Genomic DNA, 24396 nt, shown 5'->3' on the forward strand with positions numbered 1-24396 from the left:
TCCTCTCCCCCACTGCCCTGCAGTGCTCTGGTTTTGCCATCCCTGGCTCATTTTAGGTGGGAGGAAGCATAAACTCAGGGTGCTCAAACTTTATTCATTTACTCATTTGCTCAGGGGGCCTTTGAAGCCAAATGGACTGGAGCAACCACAGATAAAATGATCCTGTCTGCTAAGCAGTGAAGAAGAAAACTTATTAACCGCACAGCTGCCTCTGATGGCTGAAAGGCAATAATTGGGTTGGGTGGGAATTCCAGATTGATTTGTAAAAGGGACAGAAAGCAGAGTAATGTGGGCAGCCTTCCGCCTGACCAGATCTACAAGGCTATACCTGCTGCTTTTCATCTGTACCATTGTAACTCAATAGATGTTGTCCCTTCAGGCTCAAAGCCTCAATTCTGGGCAATTGTGCCTATGGTTGATCACTAGGCAAAAATTTTCAAGCTGTCTTTCATGGCTGTTGAGATCCTAGGCAAAGAAGGGAAGGAGACATCTCTTCGTGGTAATCTGATGAGTCAGCCTGCCTGGAAATGTCTGTCCTCCCTATTTGACTGCAGTATACCTTTGCTCTTTCCTAGAACGTGGAGATCAACCCCAATAATAATAAAGTTACTTAGCAACAACCAGTGCCAACTATTAGTTTAACCAATGTGAACCTCCCCCAGCTCTTGTTTTCTGTCCAAGTCTCCCAAGATGAATTGTGTGAATTTAGGCTCTCCCAATTCTCTCCCCAAAGCGAACACACTTCAGGAGGTATTCAGAATTCCCTAACTTCTCCCTACCACGTTTTGTTGGTGGTTCCAGCATCTGTGGTGTTCAGGAAATTCATTGGTTTTTATGGGCCACCTTTAGAAAGCAGTTCCAAGCTGCTGAATGCTATCTTCTGTAGAGTGGGAGGCAGGAAGTTCACTGTTTAGCAGAGGGCAGAAGAGACTTGGCTGGGAGCTGGAATTAGGAACATCAGGGAGAACTTAGAGTCTTATTATGTAGACTAGAACCACATTTCCATATTTGTTTTCTATCTTCTCCATCTTGAAAGGCTTGTGGACCATAATAGCAGATCTTTCCATTGGCTTGAAAAGAATCCCAAAACGAATCTATGATTTTGTTGGTGTAGAGAATTCCTAGAAAGGATGTTTTCTTTATCAACGTGGGTCAGCACCTGCTTTGTAATTTAGAGTGTTCAAGAATTTGCTGGGCCACTTGAAAGTTAGAGACTTAACCAAGGTCAACACAGCTAATATGTGTCAAAGGTGGGACTTGAATCCAGGGGCTAGTATGATTGGTCTAGAGGTGAAAGCGACCTCAGAGGCCATTTAGTCCAACCCCTCATAGTCCATGTAAAGAAACTGAGGCCTAAGAAGGCTAAGTGACATGTCCAAGGTCACCCAGGCAACAAATAATTGGAGGTAGGATTTGAATCCAGGTCCTATGATTTCAGAATCAGCACTTTTTCCATTGTATCCACTTTAGGCCCCTGTGGAGAGTCAGTCAGTCAGTCAGGCAAATAGCATTTATTAAATGCTTACTATGTGCCAGGATAGACTGGGAGAAATCTCAGAGGGAAGACAGTGCTATTAAGGAAGATTGGGAAAGGCTTCTTGCAGAGGGAAGCCAGGAGGCCGAGGGAAGGAATTCCAGACATGGAGGACAGACAGTGAAAATGTCTGAGTTGGAGATGCAGTGTCTTGTTTGAGGAACAGCAAAGAGGCATTAGTGGCTGGATTGCGGAGTACAAGGAAGGGAGCAGGTGTAATAAGGCTGGAAAGGTAGGAGAGAGCCAGGTTATGAAGAGCTTTGAAAACCACACAAGACTTTATATTTGGTTCTGGAGGGGAGAGGGAGCTGTTGGAGTTTATTGAATAGGTTTACTCCGTGGGCTGGAGAGTTCAGGGTAGACCCTAGAGAGGAGTGAAGACATGGCACCTCACCTGCAAGAAGGTGGCAAAAAGTCTCCAATGTAATGACAAATATGAAAAGTAATTAGAAAATCACCCCATCAAGAGGTTGATGAGCTCCTTAAGGAGCCATTTCTTTGAGGTTTCATGTATTGATTTAGTCCCTCCCCTCATTATGAATTAATTCATTATGCCAGGAGATCAGAAATAGCTAGAAAATTAAGGGAAGTATTGAGAAGAAATTAAATCTGTAGCTGATTTGTCTAAGAACTTCCTGTGACAAAATGTGGCCTAAGGTTCCAGAGGAGAATCCACAGAGAGCTGAAGGAGCGCAATGCTCATTTATTCTAAATTTTTTGTGTAAGAGTGTGTAAGATTTCTCAATTTCCAATATGGGCCCTTCAGTCTTAAATCTCTGTATGCCAATATTTATCACCTATTGTTTCTTCAAAATTCCTCTTTCTTATTCACTATTTTTAAAAAATTGCCTGACTTTGTTTTTGCTCAAAGTAAGGGGAGATCTGACATGTAAGACTCCCTTAGGTCCCAAGTAGAGAATGGTTCAGGATACATCAGAAAAATTGTTTGATGTTTTGTTGCTTTCAAGGTAAAATATTATAGAGTAGTGAGTGCTTCTGCCTACATAGAAAGCTTTATGAGGCTCAGATGATTAAGAGGCAACAGCTGGCATTCATATTAGAGCTGGAAGGGACCCGAGAAATCATCTGGTCTGATTTTATTTTATAGCTAAAGAGACCAAGGATTAGAGTTTAAGTAGCAAAGCTAAGCCCACTACTCAGGTCTCTCCTGACTTCTGGTCCATCCAGCATTCTTTCTACTCTACTAGGTAGTTCATGAGGGCAGCTAGGTGATGCAGTAGGTAGAGTCCAGCCTCAGACTCTTACTAGCTGTGTGACCCTGGGCAAGTCACTTCACCCTGTTTGCCTCAGTTTCCTCATCTGTAAAATGAACTGGAGAAGGAAATGGCAAACCACTCCTGTATCTTTGCCAAGAAAACCCCAAATGGGGTCATGGTGAGTCAGACATGACTTAAAAAACAACAAATGTACCAGGCATTGTGGTAGGTTCTGGGGTTACAATGATAAAAGCAAAAATAGTTCCTGTCCTCAAAGAACTTATAGTTTAGTTGAGGAAGATAACATGTACATATATTGATACGTGCAAAATTTATACAAAATAGATTAAAGGCTGTGTTTTGAGGAAAAACATTAACAGCTTGGGACGGGGTATAGGACATCAGGGTGCTTGATTTGAGCCTTGAAGGAAGTGAGAGATCATAAGAGGTGGGCGGGGCGGGGGGGGGAAAGGGGACGGGGGAGGGGGTGAGGAAATGCATTCTAGGGAAGGGGCATAGCCAGTGCAAAGCAATACGAGTGGGAGATGGAGTGCTGGGTATGAAGAGTAGCCAGAAGCCAATGTGACTGTGCCCAAGTGTGAGTGGAGGGAAGTAATTTGCAGTAAAGCTGGGAAGGCAGGTTGCGACCTGGTTGTTAAAGGCTATAAATGCCACACAGAGAACTTTATAGCCAATCCTAGAGGTAATAAGGAGCCACTGGAGTTTATTGAGTTACTGCATGCATATTAGGGCTCATCTGAGGTATAAATTCAAATTCATAGAATTGAAGAGTTGTGGACCTTTAGAGCTGGAAGGGAAGATGGCTTTCCTTCTTCTCTGGTAGATATCTAGCTTGTTTGATCCTAAATCCAAGGACACGTTTGGCCAAGCCTGCTGTTTTATCTAAAAGCATCGCGGAATCAAAGATTTAAATCTAGCAGGGTCCTTGGGGGCCACTGAGTCAAATACCTTCACTTTACAGATGAGGAATCTGAGGCACAGAGATGTTAAGACTTGTCCAGGGTCAAGACTCGAGTCTCCCTTCCAGGTGCCCTGAAGGAACTTTTCCATTCTCAGCCTGGTATCAAAATTACCTTGGAATCCTTAATGTTGACGGGAGATACAGTGAAAAAATCTAGAATCCTGGAGTTGGGGGATGGGACAGGGGCATGGTAGGGGAGACAGGGCTGTGTTATAGAAAAGCCATGTTTTATTAGCCTTTGGTCTCAAGTGATGTCACATGACTGAGTTTTATATAAAGGGATATCATTGTCTTCCTTAGTAAGAGGAAATCCAAGAACATTTCCCGTGCAGGTGCTCTGATAGGCCCACAAAAAAGTGTCAGATTCTTAAAGGACTTGTAGGCTTCCAGTGGTTATCAGACTCACTGACTGGGAAGTCAGGAGACACGGATTCTACCCCTGCTCCTGGTTCCAGAGTCAGAGGACCTGGGTTCTAATCCTTCCTCTCACACCACACTTACTATCTTTGTGACCTTGGACAAGTCACTTAGCCTTCCTGGACCTCGGTTTACTCATATATGAAATGAGGGCATTGGACCAGATGATCTCTGAGGTCCTTTTCAGCTGTTGATCAATGATCCTATGACTCAGCCCAATCACTTCCTTCATTTTCTTTACTTCTGCTTGAGAGCTCAAATGCTCCAATCGCGTCATGAAGACATTACAAGCACATCCTGCCATGACATCTTGAACCCCATCCCTGCTGTAACTTGCTAGGCTCATCAGTACTCCATCTCCTTTGCCTGACCCTCCACACCCCCTCACCCACTTTATTCCAGTTCTGCTCTGTTCTGCTCCCTGCTTATGGAGTCAAATGCCCCCAAACATTGTTTCAGTTAAAGTCATATTTTCACGGAACCAGTGTTGCCTTTAGTTTTAGGAAGGGCGTACCTAAACATGTGCCTGCGCTCCTTACTTTTCAAACAAAGATATCAAGCGTCATGTGGCAGCTTTGAAGAGTCAGGGCCTTTGGATAAAGGCTGTGTCTCAGCTAAGTGAGAGGTTGTTGTTGTTCAGTCATTTCAGTAGTGGCTGACTCTCTGTGACACCCATTTGGAGTTTTCTTGGCAAAGATACTGGAGTGGTTTGCCATTTCCTTCTCCAGTTCATTTTTTACAAATAAGGAAACTGAGGCAAACAGGGTTAAGTGACTTGCCCAGGGTTACCCAGCTAGCATTTGAGACCAGATGTGAACTCAAGTCTTCCTGACTCCAAGCCCGGTGTTCTATCCACTGTGCCACCTAGCTTCTCCTAAGTGGAAGGTGCTTTTTCCTTTTTGGTTTTGCCGTGGCTCCTGTGCTACTGGCCCATGGATTATTAACACCAAGGAAGGATCGGAACAAACTTCCCTACCTGAGCCTGTAGCAGCATCCTTGGAAAGGAAATGGATGGGATTAAGGTTGCTCCTCCTCCTGAAAAGAGTAAAAGGAACAAACAGAATCCAGATGTAGTGTATCTTATCAATTCGGGAGAGCTAGCATTCTAATTCTCTTGCCTCAAGGCAAATGTTGTGAAGCAGGGTAGGAAGAAGGATGGATGATTGGGTTTTCAACTCTGCCTCTGCATTTAAATGAACACAAAGGAAAGTAGACAGAGGAGAGAAGAGAACTGCCAGGCTGCCCTTTTTGCTAAGAGAGAATCCATTTTAAGCCTAGTTATGATTGCATTTTGCCTGGCCATTATGGTCAAGCTGAGCTATCTGCTGTCAATTCTGATGGTACACAGAGGTGGAGACATTACACATACAAATGGGGTTTTCAGGTTTGCCACATTTGAAAAGATTTGATTTACCCTGGCTGGAAAAAGCTGCCCTCTCAGGATAATGAAAAGTATGAAAGAAAGAAAGGAAAGAAGAAAGAAAAAAGGAAGGGAGAGAGAAAGGAAGGAAAAAAAAGAAAGAAGGAAGAGAGAAAGTAAGAAATAGGAAGGAAGGGAGAGAGGGAAGAAGGAAGGAATTGTTCAGTCTTGTCCTACTCTTCTGTTTTTTTTTTTTTTTTTTTTTGCGCAAAGAGACTAGTGTGGCTTGCCATTGCCTTCTCCAGCTCATTTTACAGATGAGGAAACTGAGACAAAAAGAGTTAAGTGACTTGCCCAGGGTCATACAGCTAGTGTCTGAGGTCAAATTTGAACTCTGGTCTTCCTGACTCCAGGCCCAGTGCTCTATCCACCGCTCCACTTAGCTGCCAAAGGAAGGAATACATGCTCTGAAAAGGAAATAGAAAACAGCTCTTATTGTCTCCATTAATATCATTCAATTCAACAAATATTTATTGAAAAGGCTGTGTGGTGCAGTAGAAAACATTGGAATTGGAGTCAGAAAACTTTGGTTAGAATCCTGGCAGAACTGCCACTGTGAGTTCCGTGGTCATGGAGTAAATCACTCCCTGTTTATATACCTCAGTTATATCTTCTCCAAAACAGGGCTAATGATACACCACTGGCCCCCAGGGGAAAACATCCCATAAATGTCGGTTATTTATTTTCTGAATATACTGGCAATGAAGGGGACATGAGAAAAAAACCCACAAAGTCTCTGACATCAGTCTGAGTCAAAAGCTCTTGGGGGTCCATCAATCTGTTTTTTAAAAAAGATATTTTGACAACTCTTTCAATGTAGTTCTTTTTCTTTGTAATCCTATGTATTTTATTTTACGCGCTTAACAACATGATTCTGAGAAGGGGTCCAGTCTGGCTTTACCAGACTGACCAGGGGCTCCGTAACACACAAAAGAATTAATGTCTTTTGATCTAATTGTACCCTCCCCCCCACCAAGGAGAAACTCACATGTAACTGCTAGATAATAATACAAGGAGACACATGATTAAGGGTTGTATTGATGCTCAAAGGCCCAGGAGTTTAGAGGAAGAAATCAAGAATGTTTTTGTTCTTGCCCACAACCCAAACTCCCCATCATCTTCTTCTGTCTGACTTCCTGACGACATGAAATCCTTGAGGACAGAGAGTATGAATCTCATTGTTTGAGGCATCCCACCATCCAGTGCAATGCTTGGCACACAATGGGTACTTTAGAAAGAGCTACCACAAATAATAATGATATGAAAAACAGGGGAGAATACCAACAAGTCTGCATATAACAATCTTTACTCCTTTCCCCCTCAGTCATACCTCAGGGGAGAGAGATGCTATTCCTTTTCTGTACTCAGTTTTATACACGCTTGTATGTATATATCTGTATATACACATACACAATACATATATGAATACATATGTATATATATAAACACATATACATATGCATACACATACACACAGGTATGTATATGCGTGTGTATATATGTGCACATACAAACATGCATGCATATATATATATATATATATATATATATATATATATGCAGCTAAGTGGCACAGAACATAGAGCACTGGGCCTGAAGTCAGGAAGACTCATCTTTATGAGTTCAAATCTGGCCTCAGACACTTACTAGCTGTGTGACTCCGGACGAGTCACTTCACAAAGTTTGCCTCAGTTTTCTCATCTGTAAAATGAGCTGGAGGAGGAAATGGCAAAACATTCCAGTATCTTTGCCAAGAAAACCCCACCATGGAGTCATTGAGAGTCGGATCTAACTGGAACAACAGCAACATCTATAGAACTATATCTATATATTTAAGGGGGGAAATGTCACCTACTTTTCTCCCACGACAGGTATTTCAGAGACGAAACACGGGGCAGCTGGACTTCTTCAAGCGTTGGAGGAGCTATGTGGAAGGTTTTGGCGATCCCATGAGGGAGTTCTGGTTTGGTATGAGCTCTAACCATTTTTAGGGGATGGTGGTGAGGATGCTCCCTACCTTGAAAGGCTGGGCAGCCTGAAGCACTCAGCATTCAGAGGTGGGTCCTAACCACAATGGGCCTGTAGAGTCTACGGATCAGAGTGGCCATATGGTGAGGTCTCTCTGGTCAGGTTTTCTAACACTGGGCTTGGAAGAAACCCGGGGATAGGTCCTGCGAGAGCAGCATTTCTTCCTGTGTTTCAGTCTTTATCATTTGGCTGGAGCCCAAGAAAAGCTAAATGCCAGCTATGTGGAAAGAGACAGAAAGAGCTGGTGGAACAATGGATCCAATGTCCCTCTAGCAATTTTAGTGTTCCCTGAAGCCCCATCACTAATGTCAGTAATTAGGATTTTATCCCCTTTCCTTTTTTCCTGCCTCAGCTGTGGTGAAGGTGCTAATGAGTAAGGAAAGGGCCGAGAAAGTGAGGAGCACTTGGTTGGAGCATTCAAAGATCAACACATTGGATCCTTAGCTCCTGATTAAGCAAAAATGGATAGTATTTGCTATTCCCTTAGCTATAGACATCCTTCTGATGCTGTACTAGTTAATGCAAGTGCTACTTGGGGGAGTCAAATGGATGACAAATAGTATGTCTTTCATTTTAAAGATTAGACAGCTGGAAGGTAGCTTGCCCAAGGAGGTCACAAATCAATGGTGGCTTGATCCATGAAATCCTTCCTTGCTTCCCCTCCCCTTTCTACCCTTTCCCCATCATATGGAGAAATACATTTTAGGGTGAAAAGCAAAGGAGAGTGGTTTTACATGATGGGCCTCAGATACCGCGTGGTGTCTCGTTGGCAGTCAGGGTGCAATACGTGTTTTTTGAATGGTGGATTAATTGAACTCTTACTCCTTATTTCAGGACTGGAGAAGCTACACAATCTCACGACTGGAACGCCAGTTCGCTATGAAGTGCGGGTAGATTTACAGACAGCAAACGAATCTGCCTACGCGGTCTATGACTTCTTCCAAGTGGCCTCTAGCAAGGACAGATACAAGCTGACCGTGGGGAAATACAGAGGCACTGCAGGTAAGGACGCCAGGCTTGCTCCTGAGTCTGACAACTTGGTTGCTGCACGCCATGGGTTTGGGGAGAGCACATAGGCTTACGCCATCATCCATCCATCAATGGGCATTTATTAAGTTCTAGGCATGGCATCCATCAACCAATAAGTCAATACTGATTCCGCACCTACATTGTGCCAGGTGCTGCACCAGGCACACCAAAGACAAGGGGTTTTCATTCTATCAAGGGAATGACATGTGTATGTGTATGTGTATATGTATGTATGTATGTATAAGTCTATACAAAATATAAACAAGGTAAATACTAGATAATTTTGAGTGGAAGAAATTGGCACCTGAGGGATCAAGAAAGGCCTCTTTCTCTTTCTCTCTCTTCTTTCCTTTCTTTCTCTTTCTTTCCATCCTTCGTTTCTTTTTTTCCTTTCCTTCTTTCTTTCTTTCTCTCCTTCCCTCTTTCTTTCTCTCTCTTTCCTTCCCTTTTTCCTTCTTTCTTTCCCTTTCTCTCTCTTTCTTCCTTCCTTTCTTTCTCTCTCTTTTTTCTCTTTCTTTCCCTTTCTCTCTTTCTTTCTTCCTTTCCCTCTTTTTCCTTTCACTTTCTCCCTCTCTTTCTCTCTTTCTTTCCTTCCCTTTTTCCTTCTTTCCCTTTCTCTCTTTCTTTCTCTCTCTCTCTCTCTCTCTCTCTCTCTCTCTCTCTCTTTCTTCCTTTCTCCTTATATCCTATTGCCTATCACATAGCAGGCTCTTAATATACTTGTTGATTGATTGGTTACATGAATAAAGGAAGTATTCTTTGAGGTCACCAACCCAACTAAGTATAAAGATAAATAATCATAGGGATCTCAAAGTGAGGGTCCAAAGTTGTAAAGGGGTGGTAAATGTGATCATCAAGTGAGACTAATAAAACAAAGTAATCAGTATACCCGACAGCATACCATCAAAGGTTAAGCTGTGGACCATAGGCTGTAGGTACAGGTCTGACATAGGAGCTTAGAGGAGGGGTCAGAGAACGTTAGTAAGAGCTGGACTAATCAAGGAGGCTTCATGGTGAGAAGGGAGACTCAAGCTGATCCTTGATGGATGTTTGGGATTGGAAAGCTGAGAAGAGAGGAGAAAAATATGAGCAAAGACTTGGAGAGGAAAATAGTATGTTATTTGTGTGCCTGAGTAGGCTAGAATTTGACAGAGGCAGACATTCTCTGCCATGCATTCTAAATACTGAAAGGACAGAGTGTAAAGGGTTGTGATCCCATTGACTCAAATTCTACTGCAGAAGGCAACACAGCGGGGAGGAGAAGCTCTTAAGAATGAAATTCTGAAGCTGCAAAGAACTTCTCTTTAATGATTCAGATGATGAGGAAAAGGAAGGATTATCTGAAAGAGACAAATGAGATTGGACAAAGGCACTCACCACCCAACTTAGATTTTTAAAGACATGCACAGGAGATGAAAGAGAGTTATAGAGGATTAATACAAAACTGTGTCATGATCCTATAAGAAAAGTGCCAGAAGCCCTAATTCTCCTGATGAGATCAGGCTGGGGAGGAATGCTGTGGATGACAGAAAGAGTTTTTAGCAGGAAGATGATAATGGACAGAAGGGATGTTCAAGCCTTATTTTTTCCTTTTTTCTCTGCCAATGAGAATGATTTTTGGCTGGGAAATGACAAAACAAAGAGAGATTAGAGAGAGCTGAAATCCAAGATGGCCTGAAGATGGTGAGAGAGCAGCCCCCAGCTGCCCTCAATGAGCTCAAGTCACCAAGCCCAGATTAAGGCAGGGATTGGAGAAAGTGGCAGAGGTGATTTCTGAAGAAGATCTTTGACAGGTTCTAGGGAATGGGAGAGGCTCTGTTGGCCTGGAAAAGAGCAAACATTAGCCAGGTTTTCAGAAAAGGGAAGATAAATAGAATCTGGGAACTCTAGGCCTCTGTCTGAGGACAGATTTGAACTCAGGTCTTCCTGAGTCTTAGTGCCATGTACTGTGTAACCCAGCTAAATTGTATGAGTCTAGGAGTAACATGACAAAAACAAGTTTTTAAAGTAGATAGTTGGACACAGAGATCTAGGATGGATTGATGTGGGTGTGGTGAATGTGAGATAGGAATGCTTTAGTCTGGGAGATTATCCAAGTAGCTATTATAATAACATAGGAGTAGTAATGAAGGTCTAGATTAGGGTAATGGTAGCAGGTACAGAGTAGAATGGAGACATAGCTATGAGTATGAGACATTTTGAAAAAAATATGAGATATTGAATATATGAGGGACGAATCAAGAATCCTTTTATAGTTTAGAGCTAGAGTACTATTCAATTCCACTCCATACAACAAATATTTATTAAATGCCTACTGTGTGCAAGGTAGGGGCAGCTAGATGGCACGGTGGATAGAATGCCGGGCCTGGAATGCAGAAGACTCATCTCCCTGAGTTAAAATCTGGCCTCAGACACTTACTGGCTCTGTGACCCCAGGCAAGTCACTTAACCTTGTTTACCTCAGTTTCCTCATCTGTAAAATGAGCTGGGGAAGGAAATGGCAAATCATTCCAGTGTCTTTGCCAAGAAAACTACAAATGGTGTCATGAAAAGTTGGACGTGACTAAAAGCTACTGAACAACAAAACAACAAATGAGCAAGGTAATAGATGATGACCTCTAACGCTCCTTCCAACTCAAAATTTATGATCCAATGACCTTAATGATAGTGGCATTATCAGAAAGGATATTCCAGGGGAGATCCTTATTTGGGGTGAAATTGGGTTAACTTAGTTTTGGAATATGTTAAGTTTGAGATGATGGAGAATCACCCAAGTGGAAGATAGAACTAGACTGTGAATGCAAAAAAAAGGCTATAGGTATACATTTAAAATAATGCTATCCCTCCTTCTCTAAACTATCTGGTAGCATCTGTAGTGAAAAGATGTCTGGCCAAGAAAATGACACCTGTCAGTTTTAGAACATGGTACTTTATGATGTCTGTGTGACCTTAGGCAAGTCTCTTAACCTCTCCCCTGGGTCTCAGTTTCCTCACCTGTAAAGTCAGGGACTTATACTAGGTAACTTTTCAGGTTCATTTCTGCTATAAATCTATACTCCTATCATGTTACAATGCTTTTTTCCTTATGGACCAAAGACTGTCAACCCTTTAGGTACCTGTCTTAGACTTTCTGCTTCCATCTCTTCCCTGCAGGTGATGCTCTCTCTTATCACAATGGATGGAAATTCACCACCTTTGACAGAGACAATGATATTGCTCTCAGCAACTGTGCCCTGACACATCATGGTGGTTGGTGGTATAAGAATTGCCACCTGGCAAACCCCAATGGCCGATATGGAGAAACCAAGCACAGTGAGGTAAACTGCAGACATATTCTTTCAGAGAGACTTCCTCTTTAGTGCCAGAGGGTGAGACACAGGTCTGGTTATGTCACTCTGTGGCTCATGAAGGGTCACTAGATCCCTTTGGCTTCTAGGATAAGCTACAAACTCTCCTGTTTGGTATTTAAAGCCCTTCACAATCTTCCTTCAACTGCTTATCATTCCAGCGCTTATCATTCCAGCCACATTGGCTTCCTTGCTGTTCTTGTGTAGAACGTTCCATTTCCCATTTCTGTATCTTTGTCCATGCTGTTCCCTGAACCTGGAATGTTCTTCCTCCTCATCTGTGCCTTCTGGCAACCTTAAGTCTTTGCAAGGCTCAGCTCAAGGAGCATTTTCTTCAAGAAGTCTTTCCTGCTTCTTCAGCGGGTGGTGCTCCTTTTGCCCCCAAATTACTTTGTATTTATTTCATGTTTTATTTTTTTGCATGTATTTATCTACACATATTTTGTATCCCACCTCTTCTCCCTTCCCCTATGCCCTGCCTAGAATATACACTCCTGGAAGACAGGGACTGTTTCCTTTGGTCCTTGAATCCTAGAGCCTACCTACCATCATGCTTGGCACATGATAGGCTCATGTGATTGTTGAAAAGAATTGATTGAGAGGCTATTCCTAAGCAGAAATCCTCTGGGCTGGTTTTTGCTACTGCTTAGCTAACTTTTTGCTGCCCTTACTATGACAGTTTCTCCACTGTACCACATTTTCTCCAGATCTTTGGGACCTGGACTCTTCCCCACATTCTTCCTTGTGATTGTATCAGCCTAAAGTTGAGTCAGGCATTTAAAGTGCACACATTTTTTTTTCCTTGATAAAATTCAAGGGTGAACTTGGGGGACAAATTATGTACAAATTTGGAAGACAATGTGACAATATATACCTAATTCACCTTCATAGAGATTTAAATATGAATCAAGCTTTCATAATGACATCTCATTCCCCTTCCTGGCTTACCCTCACTTGAATGCCTCGTTCAAGGCTACAACTATTTCTCTCAAGTTCTTGGAGGCCTCAGAAAACAAGGCCCTGTCTGTTTGAACCCATGAAATTACTTTGTTCCAAACCACCCAACCTCTGACTCAGAGGCTCCCCTGGATTTTACCCATGGAATTTCTCTGAACCAGTTTCTTTTTTTCATGTGCTCCTAAGCCAGGCTAGCGTCTGAGATAGAGTCCTCTGCCCTCCTGTGCTCTAAAGATTTCTTCACTGGTTGTTCCATTCGTGTCTCTGAATAGCACCCCTCTTCATACCTAGTATATCCTGGGTCTAGCTTTATCTAGTCTGGTCTAGCTCCTTTTCCCTAGGTCTCTTTTCCACAAACATCATCATTAGTAGTTATAGGATGGATCTCTTGCACTGGATTTGGAGTCAGAGAAGGATTTGATACTGTCTTACTAACTGGATGACCTTGGGTAAGTCACTTAACACCTCTTTGCCTCAGTTCCTTATAAGAAAAATAATGACTGCCTCTCTGGGTTTGTGAAGATCAATTCAATAAGCATTTATTGAGCACCTACTGTGTGCAGAGCACAAAGATAAAATTGTAAAGTGACTCTTACCTTCTAGGATACAACTTTTAAGTAACTAAATGCAGTATAATTTGAGGAAAGTGAAAGTATTAAATCCAAGAAAGGCTTCCTGTAGAAGTTGGCTCCTGAGTTCTAAGCTTTCAAGGAAGCTAAGGATTCTAAAGTCATGGCGATGAGGTGAGGAAGGCAATCTATTCTAGGCCAATGGCTCGGAGGCAGAAGAAGGAGTGCCAAGCTAGAGGAATGGCGTGCAGGCCAGCTTGGCTGCAATGGAGAATGAGTAAGGAGGAGCAAATGATATGATGGGAGTAAAACACTTTGTAAACTACTTGAAGGCCAGATTCTCCATTGCATTTTGATTTATCTAGTACTGGCCTGACCAGGGTTCCTCCCAATCCACAGATGATGGGAAAAGTGAGGTTAGGCACCCAGCAATGAAAGGGCCAGGGCCCCGAGTGATGAAGATCGAATAGTGAAGTCTGAGCCTCTGAGCAGGTATTTAGAATGAGCCAGTAGCATGCCTTAAACCCTCACTAGATCCTCTAATGAAAGACATTCATCTGGTTAATGGGGTTGCCTCACAGGCTGCAAAGCATTTAACTCTTATTTATTATTTACCTCACAAATTAAAATACATAAAAATGGTCACTTGGGTCATCCCTTGGCCAGGTCACAAGGTTATTAAGTGAATTGAATATTATTGAACTCACCAGTCAAATGACAGAAAACAGAATTTAGTTTTTAGTGAGCTATTTGTTTCTCCAGAGGAGAAAACCAGCAATCTGAAGTGGAACTGCTTTTATACAACTTGCCAATAAGAGTGTTTCAATAATTGATGCCCCTCCCCCTTTGTGACGGTGAGTGTGTGTGTGTGTGCGCGCGTGCATGTGTGCATGCGTGTGTGTGCATATAGATTCTACAGATTCTTCCCCCACTTTGCTTTCCCATTTTGCTCATACTGAGATCTCCTGGGGCTTCTGTCAGGAGTGATAAGGCAGCTCCATCTCCAAGTATCATTCTGATTGGGCTAAGACTTCTCAAAAAGAGGAAGACATTTTGGGGGAAAAAGGTCTCATCTTCCACATCAGAAAACCTCTAATCACTGCTTGGATCATATAATTTCTGGAAGGGACCTTAGAGGCCATTGAATTCAACCCCCTAATTTGAGGGAACAAATGAGGAAACTGAGGCCCAGAGATATTTGCCCAGCTAGTAAGTGTCTGAGACAGAGCAGGAGAACTCAGGTCATCTTAACTCCAAGTTCTACAGATTATCCATTGTTCCTCTTGGCTGGCCCAGTGATAGAGGTGGAATGGACCTCTGGAGATCTTCTGGTCAGCCCTCTTCCTATAAGCAGATAATTTGATGTTCTTACTTTAGACAGAGGACACCTGAGGTCAAGAGAGGTGGTGCGAACTTGCCTAAGCTATGGGCAGAGATAGGATTAGAATTCTGGTCTCCTGCCAGAGTCTAGTCTCCTGTACTAGTCTCCACTGTACCACAGTTTCTTTCTTTTCTTCTACCATTCTAATATTCCAACAGGAAATGGTTTAGCAGGCAAACAAGGGTCTTTATCCATTATCCCTTCTTGTCTCCTAAGTCTCCTGGGTCTTCTTGGCTTTTTTTTTTCCTCTAGGGGGTGAATTGGGAGCCATGGAAAGGACATGAATTCTCCATCCCTTATGTGGAGTTGAAGATCCGCCCTCATGGTTTCAGTGGGAGGCATGTGCTGGGGAGAAAGAAAAGGATGTTGGCAGGAAAGAGAATAATTGACAGAAGATCCAACTGACCGGAAGCCAGAATGAGAAGAGATCAGTTAAAGCTGCATAGATTTTGGATGGGGGTGGGTAGATTACCCATTGGCTAAAATTGAATTCAGATCTGAGTGGCTATATGGGGAATGTGTGTGATCTCTACTTTCTGTTCTCTTCAGAAACCCAATCTACAGGTACATTGTGCCAAGCCCCAAGCCATGGCGATACCCTTTCCCTCTCTATTGTCACCGATGCAACATTATCTATACTTAGGATTTAGATTTTTTAAAAAGTGGTTGCATGGCATGTGAGGGGGAAATTAATACCATACTGGCAAGGATGTTCAATCTTACCCATGCTCTAGTGATGCTCTAGTGACATGAGATGGCCTGAGAATTCTGTAAAACACATGTCATCTAGCTCTTTACCAATTGGGAAAGCTCCAGAAACTGCTATTTCTTGGATTCCCTCAGTATATATTTTGTATGTATTTGTATGTACATGTGTCAGCCCATTGATAGAATGTAAGCTCCTTGAGGGCATGGACTGTTCTATTTTTTGTATCTGCAGTGCCTGGCTCATAAGTAGTCCCTGAATAAATGCTTGTTAATTGATTGATTGATAGTCTACCCAGTGAGACCACCCAATGGGGATAGAATGGTCCAGCTGTGATGAGGTTACTGCATTTGCCACCCCTCATTTCTGCTTTGGCATTGGGTGCATCATTGCTCTTTCTCTCACTTACAGGTATTGGGAGGGAAAGCAAGGAAAGAAATGGCGAACGAAGGCAGGGGTGGGGAGGCCCCCTGAAACTCATAGTTAATGGAAATTTTTCTGAAACCTTCCTCTCCCAATATGCTAGATAATAAAGCTTTTTACTATGCTAGCCATTTTCCATCCCAAGACAATTCTTAGTCTAATCTGTGTAACTGCTTTCATGGAGCTGTTTGCCTTGTAGATTAGTCTTGTAGCTACTCAGACTTAAAATAATTTGGTGTGTTTTAAAAATTGTTATGCCATACATAGAGTTTCTAGCTCCTCCCTGCTGTGCCTAGCCTCGCTCATTTGTCCAGACCCTTCACTAATGCTTGGTGCTGTTAAGCAACTATTTGTGCCTGAATTTTTTGAAATTGCTTGATATTGTGAAGCCCCCAAACAATAGACTCAGAAGCCTTAATGCTTGGTATAGGAGACTCAGAAAAGTCAGATATTTTTGGCTTTTTCCCTGCCATTATGGAACATTTTCTATTAGGTAATTTGATGACCATTTCAGTACCTTACATTTCTACTCCTGAAAAAAATAATTAATCACTTGATTAAAAAAAAAAAACTCCCTGACTTTTTTTTTCTCAACTTTCTTTTGATCCCACCTCCACATAAATATATGTGAACTCAACATTTTACTCAAGTGTTCAGGAAGTTATAATTTGTGCACAGTGAAGGAACTTGGTGGGTGAGGCCCTATTATTTGTTTGATGGCTAATAGAGACAGTGGAAAAGTTGAAGAGCCGGGAGAAAGAGAGGGAGAGAAGGAAGGAAATGCCTTGTAAAAGCCCAGTGTACTTCCAGAGCTCAGGCATTAGTCATCCATAACCCTTTCACGCAGAAGTAGGGCCTTGATGCCTCCACATTTGGAAATCACCTGGGAGGGATATTCAAAGGAAAGTCATCATCTTACAATTTTTTTCCTTTCATTCTTTTGCCCACACTGTAGTGCAATATAATTGAAAAAAAGTCTTGTTCCTAGGGATAGGAGAGCTAGGTTTAAATCCTGAATCTAATTCTCTCTGAGCCTCAATTTGCTCATCTGTGAAATGCGAATAACCAAACTCACATTACTTCACAGGGGCAAAAGGAATCATAATCCTAATCATAATTAAACATGTAGAAATTGCATTCAGATCATAGCACCCTCTCCTCACAATAATCCTGTGAGATCCATAGTCATTAGCTTCCGTGAGTCCAATGATCATCTCAGCAGATAATTCCCAGATCCAACCTTGTCTCTTTCCTTTACATATCTTGAATTGTAGGCATTTCCAACTCAAATTCTCCCTTTAACTAAGCTTCCCTACCACTGTTGAGGATGTTGAGGAATTTCTCAGCCTGGGTTGACAAAATCTGGTTTGAAAAACTCTTGCCCACCAGTATGTCTGCAGAGTAGAAGATAAATAATACCCAGGCAGCATTTATATAGTGCTTTAAGGTTTGCAAAGTGCTTTTCAAATATTATCTCATTTTATCCTTGGAATGAAATTAGAAAGTTTGTCCTAAACTAGCTTAGGGAGCCACATAATGGAAAAATGACTCTAGACAAAAGACTAGTCTTTCTTTAAGCAGAACTTATCTCCACACCTGGCTCCCTCTGCAAAGGTTACATAGCTAATAAGCAACGTTCTGTAACAATTTAGGTCGGATGGGGAATAGCCAGTGGTGTGTTGGTAAATGTTTAACAACTGGCTCTCTGAAAAAAAGAATAAAACAAAAAACCCAACTAGCTCTCTGAAAAATAAAAGTAACACAGATCACACTTTTATGTTTAATTCACATTATTAATATTTTCTCTCCCACTTTCTTTTTGTTGTTGTTGTTGGTCCTGCCCAACTCTGTGACCCCATTTTGGGGTTTCTTGGCAAAGATACTATAGTGGCTTGCCACTTCTTTCTCCAGCCCTTTTTATACATGAGAAATTAAGGCAAACAGGATTAAGCGATTTGCCCAAGGTCACACAGCTAGTAAGCGTCTGGGGCTGGATTTGAACTTGTGAAGTTAAGTCTTCCTGATTCCAAGCCTGGTGCTCTATCTATGTTGTCCCCCCACTTTCTTGTCTTGTGAATCAGCAAAATAATAAATCAAGCCCCGCTTTGTGGAAGTTGTTGATTTTTGAGATATCAATGAAAATTTACCAATTGGCTTTCTCAAGCCAGCTAGAGCCTTTTGAAGGAGTACAGGAAAGGAAGGACCAAATGGGGGTGGGGGTGGCATCTAGGGGAACATTTGCCTTACAGCTGGCGGCATCTGTAATTTGGATGGAGAAACAAACACTTCCTGCTGAAGGGCAGGAAAGAGTGGGATGACTAAACATTTTTACAATTAAGCGGTGCATTTGATTTAAGACAGCAGAGGTGAGGTAATCTTTCTAGAGAAAGCTTCTGGCATCTCCTATTCAAGGACACCAAATGGTTTTGACAATGGTGGAGACCATTTGTCTCACCATATCCTGCCATCTTCCCATTCACCCAGGCTCGAGACCTTGGCCTCACCCTTGATTCCTCACTCTCACCCACGTATCCAGTTTGTTGCCAAATCTTGTTGTTTCTACCCTCAAAACATTCCTTCCATCTTCCCCCTCTTCTCTACTCACAACTCGAGCCCTCATCACCCCTCTCTGGTACCATTGTTAATAGTTTTCTAACTGGTGTCCTGAACTCAAGTCTTTCCTATTGTGATCCATCTTAGGTGCAAAGCCTTAAGTGTGCCCATAATCACACCCTCACCCTCCTGAGCCTCACTCAGTAAACTTCACTGGCTCCCTGTTACCTCCAGGATCAGATGTAAAGTCCTCTTTCTGCCTTTTACTTTCCCCTCTTCCACACCTCCTGTAATCAGGCTCTCCTGGACTTCCTCTGGTTTCCTTCATCTTAGCTCAAATCCTTCTGGATGTCCCTTCTGTAGGAACTCTTTCGTATTTCTCTACTGCTGGCTTCCCTCTGAGATTCCTCGGTACTCTCTGACTATATCACGTACTTCACTATTTACAGGTTGTTTTCTTCATTCGAATGTCAGTTCTCTGTGGGCAGGATTGTTTTTGCCTTTTATTGTATTCCCAGTGCTTGGTACACACCTAAGAAGTAATCAATAAATGCTTTTTGACTGACTTGGTGTTTTTAATGAAGTGGGATTTAAGGCTCTATTTTGTAGATGATGAAATCCAAGTGGGATTCAAAAGTAGGGTTTCTTGACCCTAAATCAAACATTCTACCCATGATACCACTGTGCCTCCCTAGTTCAGGAGATGGTGGGCTGTCGGGGTGGAAGTGAATGAAGGTGCTGCTGTGCCTAATGTAGCTCTCCCTGAACCAATCTTTTCCAAGGAGGGGATGGGACAGCTGAGGTATATGGGATCTGGTAGTGTGGAGATTTCTGGGTGGGGGGGAGGAGAAGCTAAGGATACTGAGATGCAGACATCATAGATATCTATATCATAGAGTTGGAAAGGATTTTGGAATCCATTTAGCCTAATCCTGTCATTCTACAAATGTGGAACTGAGACCCAGGGATGTTAGGTGACTTGTCCCAGAGCCAGGGCATGCTGTCTCTCAAGGTTAGCTGTTCGTGTACAAATGACTTGCAGATATAGAGACCAGCCTTTATTTCCTGGAATGGAATGGAAAGGAAAAAAAAAAGGACAAAGCACTCAATATGTGCCAAACACACAGTAGACAGCTAGGCGGTACAGTGGTTAGAGCCCTGGACTTGGAGTCTGGAAGATCTGAGCTCGAATCCTCCCTCAGACCCTTATTAGTTATGCGACCCTGGGTAAGCCACTTAACTTCTGTCTGCCTCAGTTTCCTCATCTTTATAACGGGGATGATAACAATAGCACATACCTCCTAACATTGTTGGAGGTTAAAATGAGATCATATTTGTAAAGCACTTTGTAATATTTAAAGTGCTGTGGAAATACTAGTTGTTACTATTATGTTACATTAAACACTGTGTTAAGTGCAGAGAATGTAAATAGGAAAACAGACAATTCTTACTCTCCAGGAGCTCCCATTCTAATTAGGGGAGACAACACATATAGGAGGGTTCCATTCTGGAGTTGATGGAAACCGGATGGGCCTTGGGGTTTGGGGGGGGCAAATCATCAGAAAAGATAGCAAAACCCGGGGGATGTTGGAGCCCACTGACAAGGCAGATGGTCCCAACCATTGCCTGTTGGGAAGAGGATAGTGGGCCCGAGGGTTGAAGTGGAGCCGAGGTCTAGCTTACCTCAGGCAAAGGTGGGAATGAGAGGGGATGGGGCGTCAGCATGGTGAGGAGGGACGGCGGTTAGTCTTTGGTTAGATTTAGCGGCAGGGGAGAAGCCGCTAGACCCTAGGAAACACGGGCTGTGGTTCCTGTGGTGTTGGTCTGGGGCCTTCTTCCCTTTGCCATTATGGGGTGGAGGAGTGGCTTTGAGGTTTGGCCTGGGGTTTTGGCTTGTACTGCTCCAATACCCCCACTCAGCGTACATCAGAGATGAGGAAGCAACTGCTGATGACACCCCTGGACGGCTCCAGTCTATGTGGCTTATCTGGATTGTACCGGCCAAGCTTGCATCTAGACATTTGTCACCAGACAATGTGGTGTGGGTGGCATTGGGAAATGAGATGCTGTGAGGAAAGCACTGGGTTAACCTTGAGGTGCCACAGAATTATGTTATTTTTTATAGGAGACCAACAGCCCGATGCTGTGGCCTAGAAGGAGGGCAGCGTCAGGACCATGGTAAAGCATTGAAAACCTTGTCTTCACATTCATATTAGCTTGAATCCTGCTGTCTTTTAGGTCCAGTCCAACACATTATGGTCCAAGTTCATATTAATTTTTGTGACGTACTTAAAGGCTCCTTCTTTCAAATATTTCAGGTTCCTCTTAGTTAATTTTCTTCAGTCCTGCTAGTGTCCATTGGTTCTATGATCCAGCAGGTCGAGTACACTCATCTCTTTCACAGACACCCAGAATTCTCATGAGACATCTGATGCAACCTGGACCTGAACAAGAATCAGTTCTGCAATGCATCCAACCAATGGTCACCCAGTCTTTGTTGGAAGACCTCCAGTGAAGGGCCACCCTCTTCCTCCTGAGGTTGCCCTTTCCATTCAGGGACAGCTCTCATTGTTTGCAAGGGTTTTTTTTTTTCAAATTAAGTCCAAATTTTCATTTTTGTAATTTCTGGCTATTGCCCTTTGAGGTGAAGCAGAATAAATCTAATCCTTGAAGACAGCCAGCATGTTCTCCCAGGTCTTCTCTTCTCCAGACTAAGCATCTCTTGTTCTTTCAACTAACCTCCATGGAATGGCTACCATTTGGGATCTAATCTGAAGACCCCTCAACGTCTTGGTCACTCTCCTCCGGGTACCCTAGAGCTTGGAAGTCTTCTATCAACATGTCACTAAGAACTGGATACAATACTCTAAATGTGATCTGATCAATACAGAAGACACTACTGCTGCTGCTGCTGCTTCTACTACTATTACTTAGTGTCTATACAGCACTATTAAGTGTTTATATAGCACTTTAAGGTTTGCAAAATACTTTACAAATAATGTCATTTGATCTTTATAACCCCTTCCCTGATCCCTTTCTTCTTCCCTATATCCCCTCCTCCCTTCTTTTCTTCCTTTTTTTCCTTCCTTCCTCCCTCTTTCCTTCCTCCTTCCTTCCCTTTGTTTTTTTCTCCTTCCTTTCTTTCTTTCTCCACAGCAGTATGGAGATATTACAGAGGACTGAAATACAGTAGGCAAAATTTGAAAGGGAGTGGGAAATTCGTTAAATGCTCATTGCAGGCTTGGCCCTGTGTATTGAGGACACAAAGACAAAAAAAAATAGTCCCTGACCTCAAGGAGTACTGAATAGAATCATGTATCGGAGATAAGTAAAAAGGCACTATTCAGAATGTAGGGAGGACACTAATAACTATGTGTGGGGGCTCAGGAAAGGCCTCATGTCAAGGGCATGACTGTCGAAGTCTCAGCGAGATGGAGAGGGCAAGTGTTTGAAGAGACACCGTTCGGGTTTTGAAAATAGAATGATGGAATAGGGGAAGTCTAAATGAAGATGATTTCTTAATTTCTCCACTGTGAATGAAGAGACAATTGAAATACTGGGGAAAGAAAAGACAAGACTGAGTACAGTTGTCCCTTCTATGATCTGGAAGATCCATGTAAAAATTTTTGGCTCTCCCTTCTTACCAGAGAAGAATTCTAAATTATTATGGTATTAAAAGAAAAAAATATGTTGATATTGTACAATGCTATCTTAAAAATATTTTATGCATTTCTGAGTTTCTAAACCTTTTCTGTGTTGTCTGCTGGTCTGTGTGCATCTGTGGCTTCTGCAGAGAATTCCCATTTAATTTCTTATTATGACCCATGATATGTGGAAACCGAGACGGGGAAAGTTGTTATGTGGAAGGGATAACTGTATGTAAAAAGGTCAATGTTAGGATAAAGATTGTCTTAAAGGCTGTCAAAGGCCTGGTCCCAGGATTATAGAAGGGACACTTGAACAAGAAATCTGCTCCAGTGGTTCTTAACCAGGAGTCCATACACCCTCAAAGATTCCATGGAAGGAAATTCAGGGGACTCATGAACTTGGATGGGAAAAAAAATCACATCTTTAATTTCAATATAATTGGTATTAGCAAAATACATAGTCCTACATAGTTCATTTTATGTATTTAAAGGTATTATTCTGAGAAAGGATCCATAGGCTTCACCAGACTGCCAGAAGGGTCTAGGACACAAAGCAAGGTGGAGAACCCCTGCTCTGAGGTAGCATACTTGACATACCTTTGCTTAAAAGCCTCCAGTGAGGGTGGCCCCAAGCCTCCCTCCTGAGGTAGTCCTTCCATTTTGTGATGGCTTTTATTGTCAGAAAGGTTTTTTTTTTCTGGCATCAAGCTGAAACCTGATTCATTATACTGTCTGTCTCCCTCCTCCCCACCATGGTCCTTTGATTATGGAGTTAAAGACTGCTCGTTATAGGCAACAACTTTTCCCTGGGAACAGCATGTACTAGAGAAGCATGTTCCAAGATGTGGGGGTATTTTGCATCTTATGCCAGATTCTTAGGACTTCGGGTCCTTGCTCAGGTGCCACCACTGAGAAGCCTTCCCTGAAAAGCTAAAAGTGATCTCTGCCTTCTCAAATTTCTTCAGAGCACTCTTGGTGTCCCTCCCTTTTGCCCTTACATTTCTCCCTTTTATCATAGTTATTGGTGGATGTCTCATATTGTCCCATTAGGCAGAAAGCACCTGGAAGGTGGGGACTTTGTAGCCTTAGAGCTTAGCACAGGAAAAGAAGGAATGAAGAGCCTGGAGAAGACTGGGAAGTGGAAGATTTTCTGACAGAAAAGGATTGTAATTTATAGTTTTATTGGGGGTGTGAGAGAAAGGCACAGGGAGGACACATTCTGGGACCTTTCCGGGAAAGACTTCATCTTTTGTTAAAGTCCTTAGCTGAAATGGTTTGGTCATTACTGTAAACACCTCAAGAAGGGGTCACATCTATTTGACAGAACTGAACAATCAGAAGCTGGATACTCTCTGTGTGCAGCCCACGAATGCCTTGCGTGAAGCAGGCCTGGTTTTATCCAGCCATTGCCAGGAGATGGCAATATTGGCTCATCTTGAGCCACTCAAACGCCACCTCTTCTACTTAGCAAACAATGGATTTTCCTCTCCTCCAGAGTGGGGAAAATACACATTTAAACCAACCCTTCTCACTTTCCAGATGAAGGCACTGAGGCTGAGGTAGGAAGCGAGGTGGGGAGTGGATAGAGTGCTGGACTTGGAGTCAGAAGACCTGAGTTCAAAATCCTCCCTTGGACATTTTTTAGGTGACTCTGGGCAAGGCACTTAATCTCTCTTGGCCTCATCTGTAAAATGGGGATAATAATAGCCCCTACCTCACAGGCCTATGGTGAGGATCAACTGAGAGCATGTTTGAAGCATTTTGCAAATGTTAAAAGTGCCTAGATAAATGCTGGCTGTTGTTACAATATAATATGAATATAATATATTTACATTTATTATACTTAAATGCATATTTATAATTTATATTGTATCATATACGTGTATAATAGATATGTATCAAATATGTGTGTATCATATCTATACAAATAAAGCCTTTGTAAAGTGCTTTGCAACTTCAACGCTCTCTATAAATGCTAGCTATTATATTGTTAGTCAGTCAATCAACATTTATCCAGGCACTGTGCTAAGCACTTGGCATACAGAAAGAGGAAGAAAGACAAGTCCCTGCCATCAAGGAATTCATAACCGAATGTTCGTCTTCACGTAATGTCAATATTCTAGAAATGTAATTATATGTTTATATTATATCGCATACATATAGTGAGACACATTTATAAAGTGCTT

At 42.5% G+C, this 24396-nt stretch overlaps 1 protein-coding gene across 1 annotated transcript in view; it reads left to right on the plus strand.

The window, feature by feature from the left end:
* The window catches only part of TNN (tenascin N), a 73538-nt gene extending 58252 nt beyond the window's left edge, over positions 1–15286 (plus strand). The window contains exons 16-19 of the mRNA XM_036753168.1: positions 7442–7538; positions 8433–8600; positions 11781–11944; positions 15134–15286. Coding sequence (XP_036609063.1) covers positions 7442–7538; positions 8433–8600; positions 11781–11944; positions 15134–15286 — 582 coding nt within the window. The remainder of the gene's footprint in view (positions 1–7441; positions 7539–8432; positions 8601–11780; positions 11945–15133) is intronic.
* Positions 15287–24396: the final 9110 nt, after the last annotated feature.

The sequence above is a fragment of the Trichosurus vulpecula genome, chromosome 4 (assembly GCF_011100635.1).
Source record: "Trichosurus vulpecula isolate mTriVul1 chromosome 4, mTriVul1.pri, whole genome shotgun sequence".
Lineage (NCBI taxonomy): Eukaryota > Metazoa > Chordata > Mammalia > Diprotodontia > Phalangeridae > Trichosurus > Trichosurus vulpecula.